A 20,626-nucleotide genomic window follows, 5' to 3' on the forward strand; every position below is an offset into this window, starting at 1 on the left:
GATTGCATCCATAAATATAAGATAAGAGGTGCATGCATGCCGGCTTACTAATTATTATTAAAGTTTGCCGGTTTGGAAGACAGGAGCCATTTCGTGAAGTTTGGTAGGGTAGCATCATCAGCTCTGTAGTTTTTTTGAGTGAATTGGAGAAACTCTGACCAGGTGAAATCCGGGTATGTTCTTGGCGCATCACCAGTACTACATGAAGTTACAAGATCCTTAGGAGGTCTCACCACCTTGTCTCACTACAGGAAATTGTTCCACTTCTGGTGGCAAAAGTCGTCGGAGATAATACCTAAGTTAGCTGCTATTAGTTATTAGCCGCTATTTCTAGTTGCTATCAAATTACCGCTATTAAAGAGCCAAGTAAAAGTTTTTCCGGCTACTTTGAGAATAGCTAGAAATACACATTATTTCCGACAATAATAATAGCCGCAAATGAATAAAATTTTGTCGCAATAATTTTTGTCAAGATCCATCATCCATGGCCAAAATTATTTCCGGCTATATGTTTTAGCCAGAAATATATATTTGTGGCTACTTGTTTAAAGCCGCAAATAAATGCTGGCTTGGTTGACTTGGCCAATTTTTTTTTTCCGGTTATATTTTTTAGCCGGAAATAATTATTTGCAGCTACTTTTTGTAGCCGGAAATAGTTGCTGGCTTGGGAAAATTTTTCCTGGCAAAATATTTTCACCAGAAATGTTTGAAACCTGAATATGTTTTTTTTATTCAAACGTTGTTTTTTACCTAAAACTTAAAGGTACTTGTTTCTTAATAAACAAAAAAAATACTATATTTGGAGAAATTCAGTTTTTGCTTGAAACATCATTCATATAACCTCAAAGTACATATTTGAAATTCACCACTGCACTGCCATTGTTTTAATTTTTACATAAAACCATCCAACATATCACAATGGAATATAAATTTACAAGTGAAATTTTTTCTATATGGGTTTAACTTTGATTCTATCAATATTTGACAGCTTCTGAAATGTTTTTGCTCTATATTTCTTGATATCTTGGTTCAATCCTGTGAAAAATAAGAACAAAAAATAGGTCATAAGATTTTAGAGATGTCATCAAACACAAGCTAGCTAGCATGCACAACCAACCAAATAGAATGCAAAATGCAATAAATCGAAGTATAAGTATTCAACAATGTTGTTGATTTTTCTCGTACATGTTTTCTATACCAACTATGCATGCAGATTTTCTAATCATATTTAAATCATAATTTGTAAAGGAAGCAGTTGGGAGTTAAACTTTCATAGTTCCCAGCTAGAGGTTGAGTTCAGGCCACCAGGAAAGAAGATTGTCAGTTTGATATGCAACCTTAATATGGATTAACTAGACTGATAGTTGCGTTGTGCTCAAATCACACATCTTACACACAACGTTGGAAAGACGACGGTGAGTCCTTTGACATTCCCACCACTCAACCCTGGAAATCCTTAACGACTTGGGTTGGATAGGTCAATCGTTTTCACTCTTAAGCTCTATCTAGACTCTAGGCCTTTAAGGCCCCAAAAATCCCATACATCCTGTGTACTTTTGAGGTTTTTAAAAAATCTTTTACTACTTATAAAAAAGTTAATTTTCTATTTCTCATCCTAGCCTTCAAATCGACACCTTTGCTTGCTCCCTTTTTGTACAGTTAATTTCAAGCAAACTATTAAATGAAGAACTTATCCTACCTGACATTTGAAAGGGATACAAAGACAGCTGTGTACAGTAAGCCAAACCTTCATTTTCAGTTTCTGTCATGAAGTACAAAATCGTATCATCTGAACTACGCATTAGTTTGTAAAGGAGAACCTATATACAATCAAAAGTGACAACAATCTCTAAAACATGAAGTCTTGATTGCTTTAGAAATAAGGCAGAAAAACACTAACTCGTACCAGACCATATTCATTGCCAATGGCAAGACTTAAAGTTTCAGAGCAGAAATCCAATGCTGATATTGATGCACTTGTACCAGAAATATTGATGCCATTCACCTGTCATATGCAATATAAATTCTAGCGTAATCATTTTCTAAACTAAACAGTAAACAGAATTATTGATTACCATTCAAAGCCAGAGGGGCTAAGCTCTCTATTACGTTTGAAAATTAAAAGTATATATTACTAAAAAGAACTTGCTAACCTCAGCTCCTAAAAGATAAATAAGTGACAAGACCGGATATGTGCAATCCCATACTCGAACAGATCCATCTTTGTAACCTGCTATGTATAATCTCTCAATGTGATAATCTTCAGAGTCAAGAAGCTGACTAGGAACACCACCAGTTAGAGGCCACTTTGTACCTCCCATATCTGGAGTGTGTGCTGCATAAAGTTTTGCAGCTGAGGCAGCCTAAACAAACAACAAAAATATAATCAACAATGGAGGATGATGTGTATCAATGTTTTTGAAGTTTAAAAATTTAATTGGAAACTGACATTAATACTAGGGTGGTGCTAACAAATGTGCAGTACCTCAGACAGAACCTTTGAGAACTTCCCATCTCTAGAAACCAGACCATAATTCGCCACAGTCATGTATGGATCAAGAGTGGGTATGCTCATATGATACTGCAATGCAACTGCAGAAGCCTTTTTCTCTTTTTGAGAAATTAAGGCAGACAAGCAATTATTGTCGTAGATATGCAGTACTTGGTAATAGAACCATATCCGCAAATCCATCAAGTGTAAGGTCTACATGTCCGATGCATTTCATACTTTCAATCCCAGAAGACCAGTCTAGGCTCAAAATCTGTAATATGGAAAATTAATATACACACAAACTTGAATGAATACTTCAATAATGTCCTGCTCATGTAATAAAAAAAATCAAATGACATCATAGTCGAAGAAAGCTAATTTATTGGCTATTAAAAGGAATCTATTACTGAAAATAATGTCCTTTCTTCCCCTTCTATCACAGCTATAACCTCAAATGTTAATGTTCATGTTAACATGTTCCTAAACCTGTAATGTTGAAATAAGTTTCTTTGATCACTACTACCTGCTAGTGAAAATGAAAAGAGAAAAGAAAAGTGAAAGATGTTCGTGGAAGAAAATATAATATGATTTGTTCAAATCTAAGAGATTTGATTCCTTTATTAATATCCACCAAAAGGTTTAAGGGGATTTAGAGAATTACCTGGGGCAGCAGAAAAAAGTTGGTATTACTGTCTCCTTGAGTGAGGGAAGTGAGTGTTGTGTATTTCATTAATAAAGTGGTTTTGAGTGTTTAATGGACATACAACATCACCAGACCATAATCCAATTCATGATATTGTAAACAAGTGTAAGTGCTTGGGACTGTTAGCACAGATAAATTTTCTCATCTTACCTTTACTACACTCATTGAGATTTTTCAAGCATACACAGCACAAAAAACTAAATCAGCTAGAATATATTTAACATTAAGGTATTTGTTTGGAAGAATCATATGTAAAAATGTTAACAGAAAGTCAACTTTCACATGTACAGAATTCTGGTACATACATTTTAAGTATTTTGATTTTTTTTTCCCCTTGACACCAAACATTTCTACTGACAGGCAGTACATACCACAATCCTCTGCAACAATGGGCAGTACATACATCTAAAATAAAAGTGCTTTGCTGAAATTACAAGTATCCAAAGTTTTAGATTTACAGCAGCTTGTTGCTGCAGAAGAACAGTTTTAGTTAATTGCCTTTTTCTATCTCTCTAATCTGATCTATTCTTTCATTCGTTCCTAGTACTACCTTAGAAGATGGCTTTATACATGTACAAGAGAGCACAAAGTTATACTAGTGCCCATTTGCCGAGATCACTCATCATTCAACCAGTTAAGAATTTTTATTTTCATTTTTTTTTTTTATTGAGCTACTCAAGAAAATATATTCATATCTGAACTAGTCAAGAAATTATATTAATATCTCATTTCTTTGAAGGGTATTCGGATGGAGGCAACTTAGAGAAAAATCCTAAACAACAATAGGCAGTACATACATCCAAAATAAAAGTGCTTTGCTAGAAGATTGCTCTGTTTTGGGGGAGTTTCAATCCCTACATCACTCAGGTATGTTTCTTACCGTTTTTCCTTCAAAGTAAACATGTGTGGTATTTGGTTCACTTGCTATGTTGTTTAATCCGTAAATTTGTAAGTTTATAGAGAATGCAAAGAACTTTTATGGATTCATAATATTAACCTACCAACTGCTTTTGGAAAATTCTTTCCATGGAATCTCTAGTAGACCATGACTATATGGCAAATCTTTTGAATGGATATTAAGTTACCTATGCATTTATCGTGCTTCTGATTGATTTCTCTGCTTGTTCTGCAGATAGAAACTCATGACTATATGGCAAAATTTTTTCATGCAATTATCCAATTCAACAATATATTGATTGACTTTAATAGGGATGTATGGGGCTACATATCTTTGGGTTACTTTAAGCAGGCTAGCATCTGATGTAAATTTTAATTTATGAATGGATGATTCTAAGTTATCCCCTTGCAAAAAATTGACATGTTTCAGATTTGAAATTTTTAACAGATAAGCAAGGCCGGGGAGATTGGATCTTCAACTATGCCTCACAAAGTGAATCCTATAGATTTTGAAAATAGTGAAGGTAATCTTGGTGTGGCCAATGGAGGTTTATCTCATCTAAGCATGAAGTTACCTATTTCACGTTGGCAGGTACGACCTCCTCCAGTTTCCATTTAATTTTTCTTTTCTTCTTTGAATCTTATTGTTGGTTCAGGGTGTTGCTTAAATGCATTGCATATGCATTTACATGTGTATTTGTAAATGCAAAGCACCATAGTCGCAGGACAATCGTGCTTAAGCAGAACCAAATCCACGAATAAGTTTTCCCATTTTTTCCCCTTTTACAAGCAAACAAGACATTCCTATCAATAATAATCTTGAGAGGTACATTTTTAAATCAAGACAAAAACGTAAAACAACTAAACTCTTTACATCTATCAACCACAAAGTTAGAAGCAATCCGACTGAGAGTAAGCGGCACAGAGAAACGAATAAGCTACATAGAGAGAGAGAGAGAGAGAGAGAGAGAGAGAGAGAGAGAGAGAGAGAGAGAGAGAGAGAGAGAGCGATGGAGCATAAAAGAAACTCACCGGCGAGCAGATGGCGGCGAGAAGACGACAAGAAGACAGTGGCGCTAGCAATGAACAGAAATCCCCGTGTTATCGCCGGAGAGAGAGAGAGAGAGAGCGAGAGAGCGAGAAAGAGAGGGAAAATGGGTCTGAGTGAGAAAATTAATACGCGGTAATAAGAGAAAAAAACCTATTGAGGCGACCCAAAAGTTGCCTTAACAATACAAAACGTCGTCGTAATAAAAACTAATAACAGCGAAAAAAAATGTTATGACAATATAGAATTACACAATGGGTAATTTGTGGCCATATTTTCTGGCGGCCAAAAATCGCCGGAAATAAATGCTTTTTGCGGCTTTTTTTTTTTTATTGACACAAACATTTTACCGGAGTTTAAAAATAAACTTTTTGCAACTATATTTCTATCACTGGAAATAAAAATAGCTGTAAATAATCATTTTTCTTGTAGTGGATCTTTTCTTGGGTTCATAAACAAGGCCAACGACCTCCTCTCCTTTTCCCTGTTCACCAATGCCCTATGCAGACAACTTTTGTATTTGCCACTCGATAATGCCTATATATCATGTATACCATGCAAAAGAGTAATCAAAATTATATAGTAATTAACTTAGTTCGCGCATATATGTAAGAGGCCAAGTTTCTGTGCATATACAACTCCAAATGAGAAGTACTATTCATTATTCATTTAACTATTATTTACATTCGAAAATTGACATAGATAAATTATAAATTATAAATAGTTTTTCAGTTTTTTAATGACAAATCAAGAAGTTCATGCGACTGAAATTGCCGCAAAAACTGCGGTATGTTGTAGTGTGATGGTGTTGGGAAAATATTGAAGATATAAAAGATTTGTGAATAGGCTTTGTAAACTAGAGAATAAATTAAATAACAAGAAGAATTTAGAAAGAGAGAATCAGGTGTTGAGAATTAGATAATTAGCTTGATGAGTTTGTAGATAAGCAATGTGTCTAGGACGATGATTAGCTGTAACTAATCTCTATCTCTTTTGATGCTTGCCATAGTCGTGAAGTATTGCTGTAACCCATTAGAAAAGCAGAGCTATACAATATATCAAGTCTGGTATCAAGTGTTACATGATATTGATCGATCCAGCACTTTCGATCTTAAAATTTTATTTTCTAACTGGTTTGGGTGGCAACGGATTTTTGTAGTTCGAAAGGATCCAAATACGTGAGATTTGGCCCATTTGGGTGTTTCTATTTTTCTAAATTCCATTTTTAACATACTCGAATCAAGATTTTCCCTCAGTTGAGCGTATGAAATGCAGTCTTGGAATTGCACTAATGAGAAGGAAGGAAACATGCAGGACTTTGCAAACTAGACTTTACAGTGACTTGTGTCAGTCTTATGTGGCTCTTAACAGACTCACAAACTTGTAGATTTGCTTACTTTTCAGCAGATAATAGTCATATGTAAAGCCAATCGAATTGCATTCAAGAACATAATGAGTTTATAGAGGATAGTTTCGGTATGGGGAGGATAAAAAAGGCAGAGTTTCCAACGGATCATAGACTTTCATATTCTTTAAGAGGCACTCTGCTCATATGATGCCAGTGATCAATCACTTATCAGGGTTATGATTATTTTTATTCTTCTCCTCTGTAATGCCACTTATAATCCATAGTTTTCTCCAAAAATAATGAAATAAAATTAAGATATTGTATTATCTTTAAGTGTTAAGTTGGTCTATATGAAGTTAATATAATGCATTCTCTGAATCCATGTCTTCATATAAAGGAAAAAAATCTCACAATCCTTCATTTTCCCGCCTCTGCAAACTAGACTGATACACTCCAATAATCTTTCCCTCTCAACGACATTTGGCTTTGATATCACTTATCAGACCATGAGGGGTCAATCGACCTAAAACTATTTGATGTTTGGAAAAACAAAATCAAGTCTTTTATAGCATTCAACCCCCGCAAGCTTATTTTCAAAGCAATCAGATTGATACGTGGACACACCCAACAATAAAGTACCCAACCCCCACGAGTACAGATGCCAGGTCCTTGACATGTGTGGGAAACAGAGTTAATTTCCATTTCCATCCAACAACTGACATTCCTTTAGTTATATACTCACAGATTAGGTCCTGAATAACACTAGTAATGGAATATAAAAGAGTCACCAGAGCAGAACCTATGGCAGGGTGATATAAAAAATTTAGTCTAAGCTAGTTTACACAGTTATTTTTCCCTAGGGTGCTTCAAAATGAGGCAAGTCTGAATTGCTGAAAACATTCAGGGGATGGCCTGCCTGAGTGCATCCTTGATTATTAAGGTGCGATGCTAGCATGATGTGTAATTGGCACCTTTGATTTTGATGCATACTTTCACAAGTATTATAAGTGATATCTAGGAGGGCCTCTACCCTGATATTTGGGAAACCCATAAATAGGTAGGCAATTATAAAGTGGGGTGAAAATGAAACACACATCTTTATTACAATCACTCAAACATTAAGATACTACAAATACTTTTACAAACAAAGGTATAAAAAGTGAAAAAGAAACACACAGAAAAGCTCTCAAACATTAAGATACTACAAGTATTTTTACACATAAATGCATAGAAAATTAAAGACAAAAGAACAAGCTCTCACAAAAGCGGAGACCACATTGGACACTTGTGTAGCCTCTCATGAGGATGTATAAAATGTGAGTGAGAAGAAAAAAATGGTAAAGAAGGTGTGAGAGAAAAAGGGAGAATGAAAGTCATAGGATTGGAGGAGGATGGTGGTTGAGAGGCTGTGAGAAATAATTTTAGCGAGAGCAGGGAAGCGCTACATGATGTGGACTTAGGGATAGAAAACGATTTTGAGGAAGTCGTCGGTGGTGGGTAGCAATGGAAGAGCCATGATGCTTGCTGGAGAAAGAGGTTGTCTTTGGGATTGAGGAATTATCTGCAAACAATTATTGATTTTGAAACTTGATCTCCCATGCTATCAATGGTGGTAACTGGTCGAAGAATTGGCAGTGCTAGCATCAAGACTCAAATAACTTGTAATTGCATTACGTGAACACTCAGTTTCTTCTCTGTAGAGATCGGCCTTCCCATGTGAATGCTTTTCCATAATTCTCAATCCCTCTAGCTCTATTGCTACAACCTTCATAGTAGGCCTATCCTCTCCTTTTATGCTTAAGCACCTTTTGGCAATATAAGAAACTTTCTTTACCTCTTCAACATTACCCTCCTTGATAATGTGGCCCTTAATAATTTCTAGTAGGCGACCATCTTTTAGAGCAGAAATAAAGTATGCTGCTAGATTTCTCTCACTTTCTGCCCTGAGCAAAGAAACTGCCTTCTCACCTGCCAATAATTCTGCCAAAACAACGCCAAAGCTATAGACATCACTTTTTTCTGTTAATTGACCACTACTCAAATATTCAGGGTCCAAGTACCCAAATGTTCCTTAAACTAATGTTGTTACTTGCGTGTGATCAAGAGGAATTAGTCTTGAAGCTCCAAAGTCGGCAACTTTTGCTATATGATTATCATCTAAAAGTATATTTGCAATTTTCACATCTCTGTGAATAATTGGTATGGAAGTTTCAAAATGTAGGTATGAAAGAGCTCCTGCAGCTTCTGTTGCTATCTTCAAACGTTTTTCCCATGAGAGCAAAGATGACTTGTTTTTATCATGTATATGGTCAAAAAGTGTCCCATTTGTGATAAATTCATAAACTAGTAAAGGCACTTCTGTTTCCAAACAACAACCCAATAGTTTAACCACATTCCTATGGTTTGTTTGAGTAAGTACAATCACTTCGTTTATGAATTGTTCGATCTGGTTTTGATCAGCAATTTTGGACCTTTTAATAGCAACCACTATATTCTCAGTTAATACTCCTAGATAAACCGTTCCATTGCCTCCTTGGCCAAGGATTCTACTCTTGTCATAATTATTAGTGGCCTTCTCAAGTTCTTTTGCATTGAAGATTCTAACTGGTTCCATCAATCCTTGGTGATTAGAGAGTCGTTGTTGTAACATTAGGCCACCATTTTGTTGGAAGAATTTTCCTTTGACTTTAATGAGGTTTCTTCTTTTTAGTACCCAATATACCCAAAAGCATCCAACTAGTGGCATTAAGAGGGTTGTGCCGATACCTACACATATTTGAACGTCATATTTGAACATGCAATTCCACTAATTAAAATATTTCTGTTAGTCTTAGTTTTTACAAATATATAACCTTTTTGAAAGTTAAAGATCCAAATATGTAACGTATTATGTATAATATTGGTTTCCAGATTAAGACACTAGCATATCCAGGAATTTGGCTTATAATATCCAGTAAAAAAATCATTGGACACGTCTTATTATGCAAATATAAAAACAAGATCAATTGAGTTGAATAAATGAATATATCTCAACCATTCACATTTTAAGAAGATGCAATATCCAATGAATAAATGATCATCAAATGTACGTAAGCCCAACTCCATATAATTTTGTGATCTTAAGAGAATTATAGATCTTTCCATGGGCAGTTTCTAAATGCTGTTCATCTTAAACTTGAAAAATATAGAAATGAATTATGAGTAATGAAAAAAAATCTATGAGTAATAATGATAGAGACAACTATTTTTACAATTATTTTGTCCCTGTTTTAAATGGATGGAATATTCTAAAATTATATACTCCTACAACTTGAGCATATAATTTTAGAATTATATATATATATATATACACACACACACACACAAACAGATCATATTCATAAATATATGTACTTACCAACAACGATCCAAATCAGCAGTGGGAGATTCACAACACAATTGGTTCCATCCTTTCTTCCGTCCCCTCGGTACCATTTGGTGCAAGAACATGTATAGTTCCCCATTGTGTTTATACAACTTTCTGGATGCGTACAATTATTATCTCTTGGATCATGGCACTCGTTAACGTCTGTTAAACAATTTAACATCATATCAGCACAAGTACTTTAAGGAACTTAAAGTTATAAGCAGTGCAGTTAATAAAAATAAGGGCCGGTTTGATCACACAAAATTAAATTAAAGCAGTGCACAAGTACTTTTATAAATTTCCGTATAAATTATAATAAACAATTCAACTTTTTCAAATTTTAAAATAAAATTAATATTAAAAACTTATATTATAATATTATTTTATTAACCTTTCAATAAAATATCTCATCTCATGAATTGTGTAACTGAACAAGCTAATAAATGTGATCGCTACGTACGTATGCAAGGAGAATTGCAGTTAATATTTGAAATTCACGAAGAATAGCTTTTACCTTGATCTATATTAATTCTATATTTTGTTGGCGGATAGAGAAGATAACAGTACTCTAGAGTTTATTTATTTATTTAATACTAAGATTTATAGTTGAGAAATAAATGTTGTGGAATTCATTTCTATATATCTCTCTGATCTCAAACTTGATACCAGTTTAATAAAAAACTCTAGACAAGACTGGGCAAATGACTCGAATAGCTGGGGGTGCGGGGCCGAAAACTCCCTCTCTGGGATTAAGGTCCCCCCAAGTTCTTATTTTAACTTGAGGGCCTTAAGTAGGAGAGAGTGGCATACATTATGAAGTAAGTCCTATGACATTTATTGCTACTCGTATAAATTTTTCAGACAATATAGATATTTTTTCCCTCTTCAACAATCTAATATTTAGATGTTATTTTAATTATATATTTGAAAAAGATATTATCAAGTTGTTGGTCGAACTTGATGACTTTAAAGGAGATAGAGATAGACATATAAGTTGACCATTCAACAATTATTACTGTCAATAAACTTTTCAAACCATATTAAATGAGCAATATATATAATTGAATCTATTCTATGTATTTATCTTTCTTTACTTCCATTTTAAACACTCCAATTCGGACAACCATGGTAGAATCTTAACCCGAATTATACATATAAAGTAGTGTTGCATGCACCTTATACCGGGGATGAGTGCTGACAAGGCCAAATCCCTTTTTTTTTTTTTTAATAGATTTATATATATATATATATATATCCTTAAACAATTTTTTTTTTAAATTAAAAAAAGCACAATATCATTAAGAAAAAACACATCCTAAATCACTAATTAAAATTAAAAAAAAAAAAAATTGTCCAAACCCCCAACTCTCTAGCTCGGTACGTAGCTCTATCATTTCCACACATATATACCTTGGCAACCATCCGGGAGGTATGGGTTTCCACCGTAACCGGGATTACATCTGCAACGGTATCCATTCCAGTTGACGGAATCATAACATGATGTGTTGTTCCCTCCGCATAGGAAGTCCGACTTTGAGCGAGCAATTTCACACGCTTCATTTCGGATCCCCCAATTAACGACCACCGGAAACGTCCTTTCGTCTAGACCGTGAAGATATTTGGTGGAGAAACTGAAAGCATTTTTTTTAACAATGAAAGCATAGCTGCAAGGATTGAACTTCCATACTCCTTTGTGCCGAGTAAAGCTCCTTGCTTCGAAACTAAAATTACTCAATTTGTTTGGAATGTCTAACTGGCAACACCCAATTCCAGAACAGGACCCCATTGGCCACTTCGTTTGGGTCTTGACAAATAGACATGCAGCCCACGTAGAAGGTTTTATTGTTCTTGGTACCATTAATGTAAGCAATAGTGTCACAACCAATGGCCCCGAACACGTTATGGGCGTGAGAAAATGAATAAGATGTATTTACAAAGTCATAGCTTCCATCCTTCGTAAGGGTACCCGACTCGTCGTAACATGCATAGACAGGGTGCCCTGAGAATTCAAAATGACCTTCGAGGGAAATGTTCAGAAGATCGACATCTCGATACATTGGCCGTCGGGTTTTGCTGGAGGAATCATTTGTGCAGTTGACGAAGTAATTTTGATCGAGATAGCACCCTTCAGAAGTGCCAAATGGATATGGAATTTCAACATCTCCACACCGGTCAGTGCAGTTAGGCTTTGCTATTGGAGCTGCTGCTGCAGAAGTTGCCATTTGTGATATTAAGATGACACCAACGACCCACGTCATGATGATCACTTGCAAAAGCATCATCCTTGGGAAACACATACCCCCTCTCTCTCTGCTAGGGGGAAAGGTCTCGTCTGTTGTGTTCTCAGAAGCAGCGCTACCGATAGATAGATGCTGAAGTTTTAATGGGCATGCATTTGGAAGGAAATTAGCAAATCCAAGCAGAACCATGACATGTTTCCTTCGCGGCCGCCGGGAAGATCAGCCTTGAATGGCCTTCTCCTCATAAAACGAGAGGTACTTTTCCCCTACAATTTGCCTGATCATATATAGGACAATTAATGCTATTCAACTAAATAAATATTAATGTCCTTTTCCCAGTTAGTGGCTTTATGGAGCCACCCTACAACTACTGATCCAAAGCTACGACGTTACGTACTTTTTTCTCACTGCACCTTTTTTTTCTTCTTTTTTTAATGACCATTCATTTAGCAGATATTATGTAGGGCTGTACACCAAACTGAGGAACCGACCTTCACCGAAGGAAACCGGCCGCCGGACGCCGGAACCGGCCGAAACTGGCGAAGAACTGGTCGGCGTTCGAGATAAATATATAGAAACCGACGTCGGCCGGTTCGGTTTCGGTTCTCCTGTGCTAAAAACCGCTGAACCGGCTGACCGGTTCTTATATATATTTTTTCCTTTATTACTTATAGAAACGACGCCGTTTCACTTATGAAAAATTGAAACGGCGTCGTTTTAGACCCAGGAAACACAAAAAAATATAAAGGAACGGCGCCGTTTGGCTTAAGCCAAACGGCGCCGTTCCAAAATGAGATTAAAATCGTCCCAACCCCTTCTTCTTCCTCCCGTCTCCTTCTTCCTCCCTAGGTTTTCTGCAACCTTCCTCCGAGAACTTTCATGGCAGACGACGGCGCCGCTTCCCTCCTTCGTCACAGACACGCCGACGGCAAACCGAAGACCGCGCCGACGCAGTCGAGACCGATGGCATCGGTTTTCTCTTCCCCAGTCGATCGGTTTCGGCCGGTTGAAAGAGCCCCTCTCCCACGTCGGTGGGGTTTCGGTTTGGCGCCGAAACCGACGCCGACGCATCGGTTTACAGCCCTAAGATTATGTATATATGTCGGATCCGCTGTGTAATTCTGTAGATAGCCATCCTAGAGGTGCTCCTCATGGGGAATGCCTTGCTTTCATGGTGGATGCATCACAAAAGAGGGATGCATTCAGGGATGGATAAGGAAACTCTTGACATTTCAAATTATAGCAGTAATAGTATCTGCGCCCGACGAAAGAGATTTCGCATCCCTAGGGCAAAAGTAGAAATGACGAAAGCCATGATCCATAATTATAAACTTTAGAAAAAGCAAAAAATATCCCCTGGTCGGAAATGATGTAAGGATTCGGTCATTAAGATTAAACAAGAAAAAGACGACTTACAAATACACCTTTATTATTTTCAGAAAATTCATATTATCTTAGAGTTAGCATAACTTATTGAGAATATAAATTTTAAAATTTGAAGAGAAATTATCTAGCAATAAAGTGATTATATAAAAGTAATTTTATAAACTAATTAAACTTTTTGAAGTGATGTGGATGGTATACTTTATCCACTGATTTAAGAATAGATTAACTCTTATACTCATATGACATTTAAATTGGTCCGTGGAGTGATGAAGGCATTATAATTTGATGTTAGACATATATATGCATCTCAAACCCTCAGTGACACCTCAGCAACGTCTAGTTCAGAGTTTAAAGATGTCACATTATTAAAGATAATGCACTACAAGAAAACTACTTATTTGCGACCAGTTAATTTCAGCGAAATGACTATTTCCAACTAAAATTAGTTATAAATAGTCTTTTAGTTGCAGTAAATTGGTCATAAAAGCCTGATTTTCTTGTAGTGACACATGTATGCAAGAGTACTAACCTAAGTCGACAACGCTAAACTTGATGAGTTTGTAGATAAGAAATGTATATAGCATTATCATGATAATTAGATGTAACATCTTTATGCATTATCTCTTTTGATGTTGTTTGTTATCATGAACAGCTGTAACCCATTATAGAAATAGGGCAGTACAATATATTAGGACTATACAAAAAGCCGTAAAACTGACCGGGACTAACTCAGACTGGCCGCCGAACCACTGAACCGGTCCAAATCGATGTAGATCCAGTTGGCCAGTGGTAGAATTAAGTCAAAACTAGCGTCAGCTGGTTCAGTCCCAGTTTGAGGCTAGACCAGACCGCTAAACCAACGCCCTTTCACTTAAGTGAAACGGTATCATTTTAACTGTATTGAATAAGAAAAAAAATTAAGAATGAAACGACGTCGACATCATTTCAATTTAGATTTCATCCCCCCTTCTCTTCCTTCTTCCTCCCACAGCTCTCTCTCACTCTCTCTCTCTCTCTAGATCACGATTTGTACAGGGAGTCATCTCTCTCTCATTGTGATTCACATCTCTGATTCTCCATTTTCAGCTACTCGCAACGCCAATGGGACAATGAAGACTGACTGGTATCACTCTGAAATTGATGTCGTTAGTTTCCTCCCCCTTTATCGGCCAGTTTTGGCTGGTTCTATCCTTGTTTATTGAATATCGGTTGGGTTTCGGTTTTCACCCAAAAACCGAATCAAATGAATCAATTTTCACCCCTTCAATATATCAAGTCTGGTACCAAAGTGTTATTGATCGGTCTAGCACTTAATTTTCATTGGGTGGTGTAAAACACCGAAAATCACCGCATCCTGTTTTAAGTTAAACTCTGTATATATAATTGTCCACCAAAATACTCAACACAACCAGCGAGTAGGAATGTAATCGATTTGATTCGATCAGATTTTTTTGGTATATTATATAGTATATATTATATAGTATATTATTGTATATAATAATATAGTGATAATATATTATAGTATATTATAATATATAATATAATTGTATTATAGACTATAATATTATATTATAGTATCTTATAATAAATAGTGATATAGTATTAATATAACTATTAATACAATAGACTATAGTGATAATATATAATTGTTTATATAGGATTTTAAAATTTAATGTTATATTAATTAGTAATTTATCATATAATATGAAATTATTTTATATATAATTATATATAAAAATTATATATAATATAAAAAATCATATAAAAATATTTTATATGCTATAAAAATTAAATATATGTATATATGAACCGATTCGGTTTGATGTTAGATAAGGAAAAATCAGAACCAGATCGATTTTGACTTATTTTGAGAAAAATGAAACTGATATCGAACCGAACGAAACTTGATACCAGACCAAACCCACCACACTACAACAAAAATCATATTTTGGGACAAAATTGCTTTGGGACGAATTGGAAATCGTCCCAAAAAGTGAGATTTTGGAACGAAATCCAAAATAACGATGGAATGTCAGACCGTTCGAACTCGTTCGAACGCTATTCTTAGGGATGAAATTTTTTGTCCCAAATAAGTTAACCGTTCGAACGTTTAATTGTTACAGTTTGAACATAATTTTGGAGGAAATTGACAAACCGTTTGAACGGTAAATTATAAACGTTCGAATGATGCATATTCACCATTCAAACGTTATTTGAAGCGGTCGAACGGTGACCAGGGTTTTAATTTTTTAAGTTTTTTGCCAAATTATATTTAGATTAACTAGTAATTATAAAAAATTGGTTAATTAAATAATATGAATAATCTAAATTAAGAATTAGTTTAGAAAATATAAAACAATACTATTTCATACTTAAATACTGAATTTACAAAACACAAAATGTTGTCCATACAAAAAACAATAAATAAATAAATAAAATATATCATAAAGTAATTAAGACCCCAAGTCTTTGCACACTTCCTCGACTGCAGCTATACATTCCTCTATTTGTGTCAGTCGAGTACTGATGGTGACCTGAGTCGCAGACATGGCAGCAAACTCTGTACGAAGCTCAGACACAGCAAAATGGATCTCCATACGCACTGCATTGATCACTGCTGATGTCTGCTCGCTGATCGCTGCAAGCACTATCTCAGCCATCTCCTCACGAGTAACACTGTGGACTGATGCCTCAGCCCGTGTAGATGTCTCAGCAGCTGCAGCTGAGACTCCATGATCTCCCAGCTGTGCATCTCTGTGAGGATCAACTGGTTCTGGAACATGTGCACGAAAACGCAGTCTCGAGTGTCCCATGCTGCGTGAGAGGGTGGTGCTATTTATCGGTCTCATCGGCTCCCGTTTATGCTCGGCAACATCTGGCACAACACCAGCACATAGTAGATATTGGATGATCAGGACTTCGAATGGTAGTATATCCATCGAAATGTACCGAGACTCTGATCGAATCCTATCGAATATATACCCCACCAAGTCGATAGGAATGCCACGAGCGACCCGTATCATAAATTTCGTCCGATCAATGCCAACTTCTGTCTTGTGCTGCCGAGGGTCAATGTTATTGGCAATTATCAAATTTAATATCTTAAAGAAAGAAGATAAATCTGCCTGTTTGATGCTCTTCGTCCCGTCATACGATGGAGCATCTGGACCGACAACCAAATCCCTCACCTCGTGATCAGCAAGGGTATCGACCTCATCAGTATAAACTGATGCCTCCTCCTCAACTGTCTCCGCCTCAACTGAAGGATCAGACTCTCTAGGCACCACATTCGGATATGCATCTGGCAACCTAGGAATACCGAGATGCTCAGCAAGTCCATCCCGTGAAAATACAACGGGTACTCCTCGGACAGTGATTCTGTAGGCCCCAGAATCATCTGCGCTGGCACTGTCGAGTTCTCTATAGAACTCAGCAACAATGTCAATGTAGGAGACTGGCTCCCATGCTTCCTCCCGCTCATCCAAGATAGGTCCCCAACCATGATCACTGAATATTGATGGCAATGAATGACCCTCCCAGAGAAGACTCTGGAAATCAGAAATCTTCACTGGTCGCTCCAGTGAAACTGTCCTCTCCCGAACTGGACCACTACTACTCTCACCAAGATTGCGTCGCTTACGTGCCGGTCTAGAAGTAGACATTATAATCAACCTGAAATTTATAATTACAAATTAGATATATAACATTAACAAGAAAAATACAATAAAGAACTATTTACAGTAGTTTGAAACAAATAGCAATTTAATAATATTTGATATTATGAACAACATTATTTTTAATAAATATATCTCTCAATATCAATATTAATTAGATAAATATTAATAGAAATATAATATTAAAAAAAGACTGGAAAATATTAGATTTCTAATATTAATGTATTGGAAAATAGGTTGACCGTATGAATAACCGTTTGAACAATTCGTGTAACGGTCGAACGGTAACAGACTGACCGTTCGACCGTTACGTTATATCGTTCGATCGTTAATGAATAACGTTCGAACGCTACTCATAACGTTCGAACGATATTCGTGTTGATCGGGATTCCAGGCCGAGTCGACTCGGCCATTGAAATCTATGGAATCCTTCAATTCCATGGATTTTACACCAAAATAAATGCAATAGAAACCTAAATAAATGTTCCTAACATGGATTTATGCAAATCTACCGATTATTTTGATGTATAAATCGGTTTATCCTAACTTAAACAATTAATCTATCAAAAACCTAAATCTAAACGGTAAAATGCTTTAAAAATGAAAAATACCGGTAGTTAGAGGTAGAGGCTTTGAGTGGGCACTGTTGACGGCGGCGAAGACGGCGTTCAACGGCGGAGATTGACAGTTTGGAGGCTTAGAACGGAGGAAATGCAGACGTAAACTTCCGTGAAAATGACGTCGGGATGGCCTTATATATGCAGTACCATTCGAATGGTAAGTTAATATCGTTCGAACGTATTAACTGAAAATTAATACCTTTCCCTAATTAATCCAAATTTCATGATAATAAATGTTATTTAAATGCAATATTTGGTATTAATTATATTAAATATAATAATTAATTCAATTATAATATATTTTAACTGTTAAATATATTAAATGCAATATATTTAATGCACTTATATATTATTAAACACTATATATTATATTTATAATTTTTTATATATATAGTATATATTATATTATATTTAATTAAAATATATTATACTATTGAAGATTATATAGTATATAGTATAAGTTATATTATATAGTATAATTAATATAATATAGACTACTATATACATGAAACTATGTTCATGTATTTATATAACATATATATTATATGTGATATTAACTAATATATATATATATATTTAATAGTATATGTATTACATGACTTGTTTAGTATATTTTTCATATTATATTGCAGTTATAGGCTAATTAGATGACACTCTCTATTCTAGCACTATAAATGACACTATATATGCTTAATTTTAGCTTTTGTATCATTATAATACACTCTAATTGCTAGTAGTATAGATGACACTATATATAATAGTAGATATCCTATTATTAAATAATATTATAATAATAATATAATATAATAAACACTATATATATATGCATGTGATACATATAACCCTATGCTATGATACCATATATATGTTATATATAATAGGTTAATATATGTACTTGACTATAATACTAGATGTAATATGATATTTTATACTATATATGTTACTAAACTATATAATATATGTTTGATTATATATTATATAGTTATATTACTATGTCTCTAAACTATAGTATATTTACAAGTTATTATATTTAAATGTATAGTGCAAAAAAAATACAATAAGCAACATTTTAATTTAACGTTTGAACGGTTTAAAATAACGTTTTAATCCGTTCGAACGGTATTTGAAGGCAAAATCAGGCCCAGCCAGAGAGCCATCGAATTTGCTGACAAATTCTCTGATGTCATCCTTGACAAAAACCAGCTTCAAAGATTTCTTAGTTCTTTGAATTATATTTCAGATTTCTATAAGGATATGAGAAAACAATGTCGCCCTCTCTTTGCGAGATTGCATTCTAATCCTTCTCCGTGGACTAATGTTCACACCAATATAGTTAAACAAATCGAGACACATGTCTAAACTCTTCCATGTCTTAGAATTCCTACTTCAAATAGTTTCAAGATTGTCGAAACTGACACCTCGGACACAGGCTATGGCAGCATCATGAAACAAGTTGTTTCACCTGGTTCCTCTAAACAAATTGTTCGTTTCCACTCCGGAACCTGGAACCATGCACAGCATAATTATAGTACTATTAAAAAAGAAATTTTATCTGCAATACTATGTATTTCTAAATTTCAAAGTGATTTGCTTAATCAACATTTTCTTTTACGCATTGATTGCAAAACTGCTAAAACTGTTTTAGAATAAGGTGTTAAAAATATTGCATCAAAATAGATTTTTGCACGATGGCAAGCTATTTTAAGTGTTTTTTATTATGATATTGAATTTATCAAAGGTTCTGATAATTCTATCTCTGATTTTCTTACCCGTGAATTCTTACAGAAAACATGAGTAAGAAGAATAAACCTGTTCTACCGGTTACTTCACCACCGCCCACACCTGTTTTCCCAATGCTTATGCCTCCGGCATCTGCATCAACCTTGGCTTCCTCCCCACTAGAGATAGCCAACAGATTTACTAGTCTAGGACAAGTTCCTAGGCCTATTCCCCCCAGTTCATTTGCTTCTACCTTAGCCATGCCATACGATCCGTATGTGAACCCCTTGGCTACGGTTCCACCCAGATTTCCCTCTGCCAACAAAGCAGAATATTTCAAGAAAGCCTGGTTCCAGAATGTTTTACATTGAGAAATCGGTAAAGACAGATCCTTTCCAGATAGCTTCAGATTATTTTGCCCGAGGTTTTCATTGGATCCCCGATGATCTAACTAAAAACCTCTCTTTTTACCTTGGAATCTTGGTCAGCACCGGTTCCATTTCCATTAAACCTATTTATTGTAAAGTTGATCCCTCAAAGATCATCTTTCACAATTGTTTTATCATTTCTGTTATGATGGAAGAAGAATGGGAAACCCGCCCTTCTACCTTCAAAACAATTAAGGATTCTAATACTCAGTATAATTATTATGATTATATTGAGGCTTGGTTAAAGTTTCCCTTGTTCCAAACCCCCGTTATGCAGCACTCTTGGTTCTTCAATTTCGACAAGAATTGCAAAAAATCATTTCCTTTGCGGTTTCAGAAATGGTGGCATTTCTTTGGCCCCATTACTGATTTATTTCCTGATAGTCTTCAGAAGGCTATCAAGCATTATACCATTTCCAGCGCACCAAGGATGAAAGGAAGAGACACCAAACTCCTGCCCTTACTCCATTTTTCTGCCAAATACAAGACCCCATGGATCTGTAAATGGCAGTATGCAAAAAATGAAGACATCTTGGTTCGACAATATTTTGTCAAATGGTGGAATAAATTTCCCCATACAAATGACATTGTTTCAAGAATTTCAACTGATTTTCCTCTTGTTGTTCCTAACCTTAAGGATAAACAAAAATTTCCTTCCCCCATCCC

General features: G+C 35.3%; 1 protein-coding gene and 1 pseudogene across 3 annotated transcripts; both read right to left on the reverse strand.

Moving 5' to 3' along the window:
- Nucleotides 1-807: 807 nt before the first annotated feature.
- Nucleotides 808-5,253, reverse strand: LOC122299243. Of its 3 annotated transcripts, none has more exons than XM_043109348.1 (6): nucleotides 5,124-5,253; nucleotides 2,486-2,762; nucleotides 2,154-2,363; nucleotides 1,907-2,005; nucleotides 1,700-1,820; nucleotides 808-1,035 (listed from the first exon to the last, which is right to left on the reverse strand). In XM_043109348.1, the coding sequence occupies exons 2-6, from the start codon at nucleotides 2,690-2,692 to the stop codon at nucleotides 950-952; spliced, it is 723 nt and encodes a 240-aa protein (XP_042965282.1). In that variant the 5' UTR covers nucleotides 2,693-2,762; nucleotides 5,124-5,253; the 3' UTR covers nucleotides 808-949. The 3 variants fall into 3 exon arrangements, with proteins under 3 accessions (XP_042965282.1, XP_042965284.1, XP_042965285.1); XM_043109350.1 differs by having other exon boundaries at nucleotides 813-1,035; nucleotides 1,700-1,762; XM_043109351.1 differs by lacking the exon at nucleotides 1,700-1,820 and having other exon boundaries at nucleotides 816-1,035.
- A 2,312-nt stretch (nucleotides 5,254-7,565) lies between these two features.
- Nucleotides 7,566-12,423, reverse strand: LOC122299242 (annotated as a pseudogene).
- Between the last annotated feature and the right edge of the window lie 8,203 nt (nucleotides 12,424-20,626).

Source organism: Carya illinoinensis, chromosome 16, assembly GCF_018687715.1.
Source record: "Carya illinoinensis cultivar Pawnee chromosome 16, C.illinoinensisPawnee_v1, whole genome shotgun sequence".
NCBI lineage: Eukaryota > Viridiplantae > Streptophyta > Magnoliopsida > Fagales > Juglandaceae > Carya > Carya illinoinensis.

Bases quoted from the DNA above. Each gene is read 5' to 3' on its own strand.
- LOC122299243 (XM_043109348.1), bottom strand. From the start codon at position 2,692: ATGGATTTGCGGATATGGTTCTATTACCAAGTACTGCATATCTACGAC. The intron at 1,821-1,906 runs GTACGAGTTAGT...GATTGTATATAG, and splicing joins TTGGCAATGAATATGGTCTG to GTTCTCCTTTACAAACTAAT. The intron at 1,036-1,699 runs GTAGGATAAGTT...TATTTTTCACAG, and splicing joins GTATCCCTTTCAAATGTCAG to GATTGAACCAAGATATCAAG.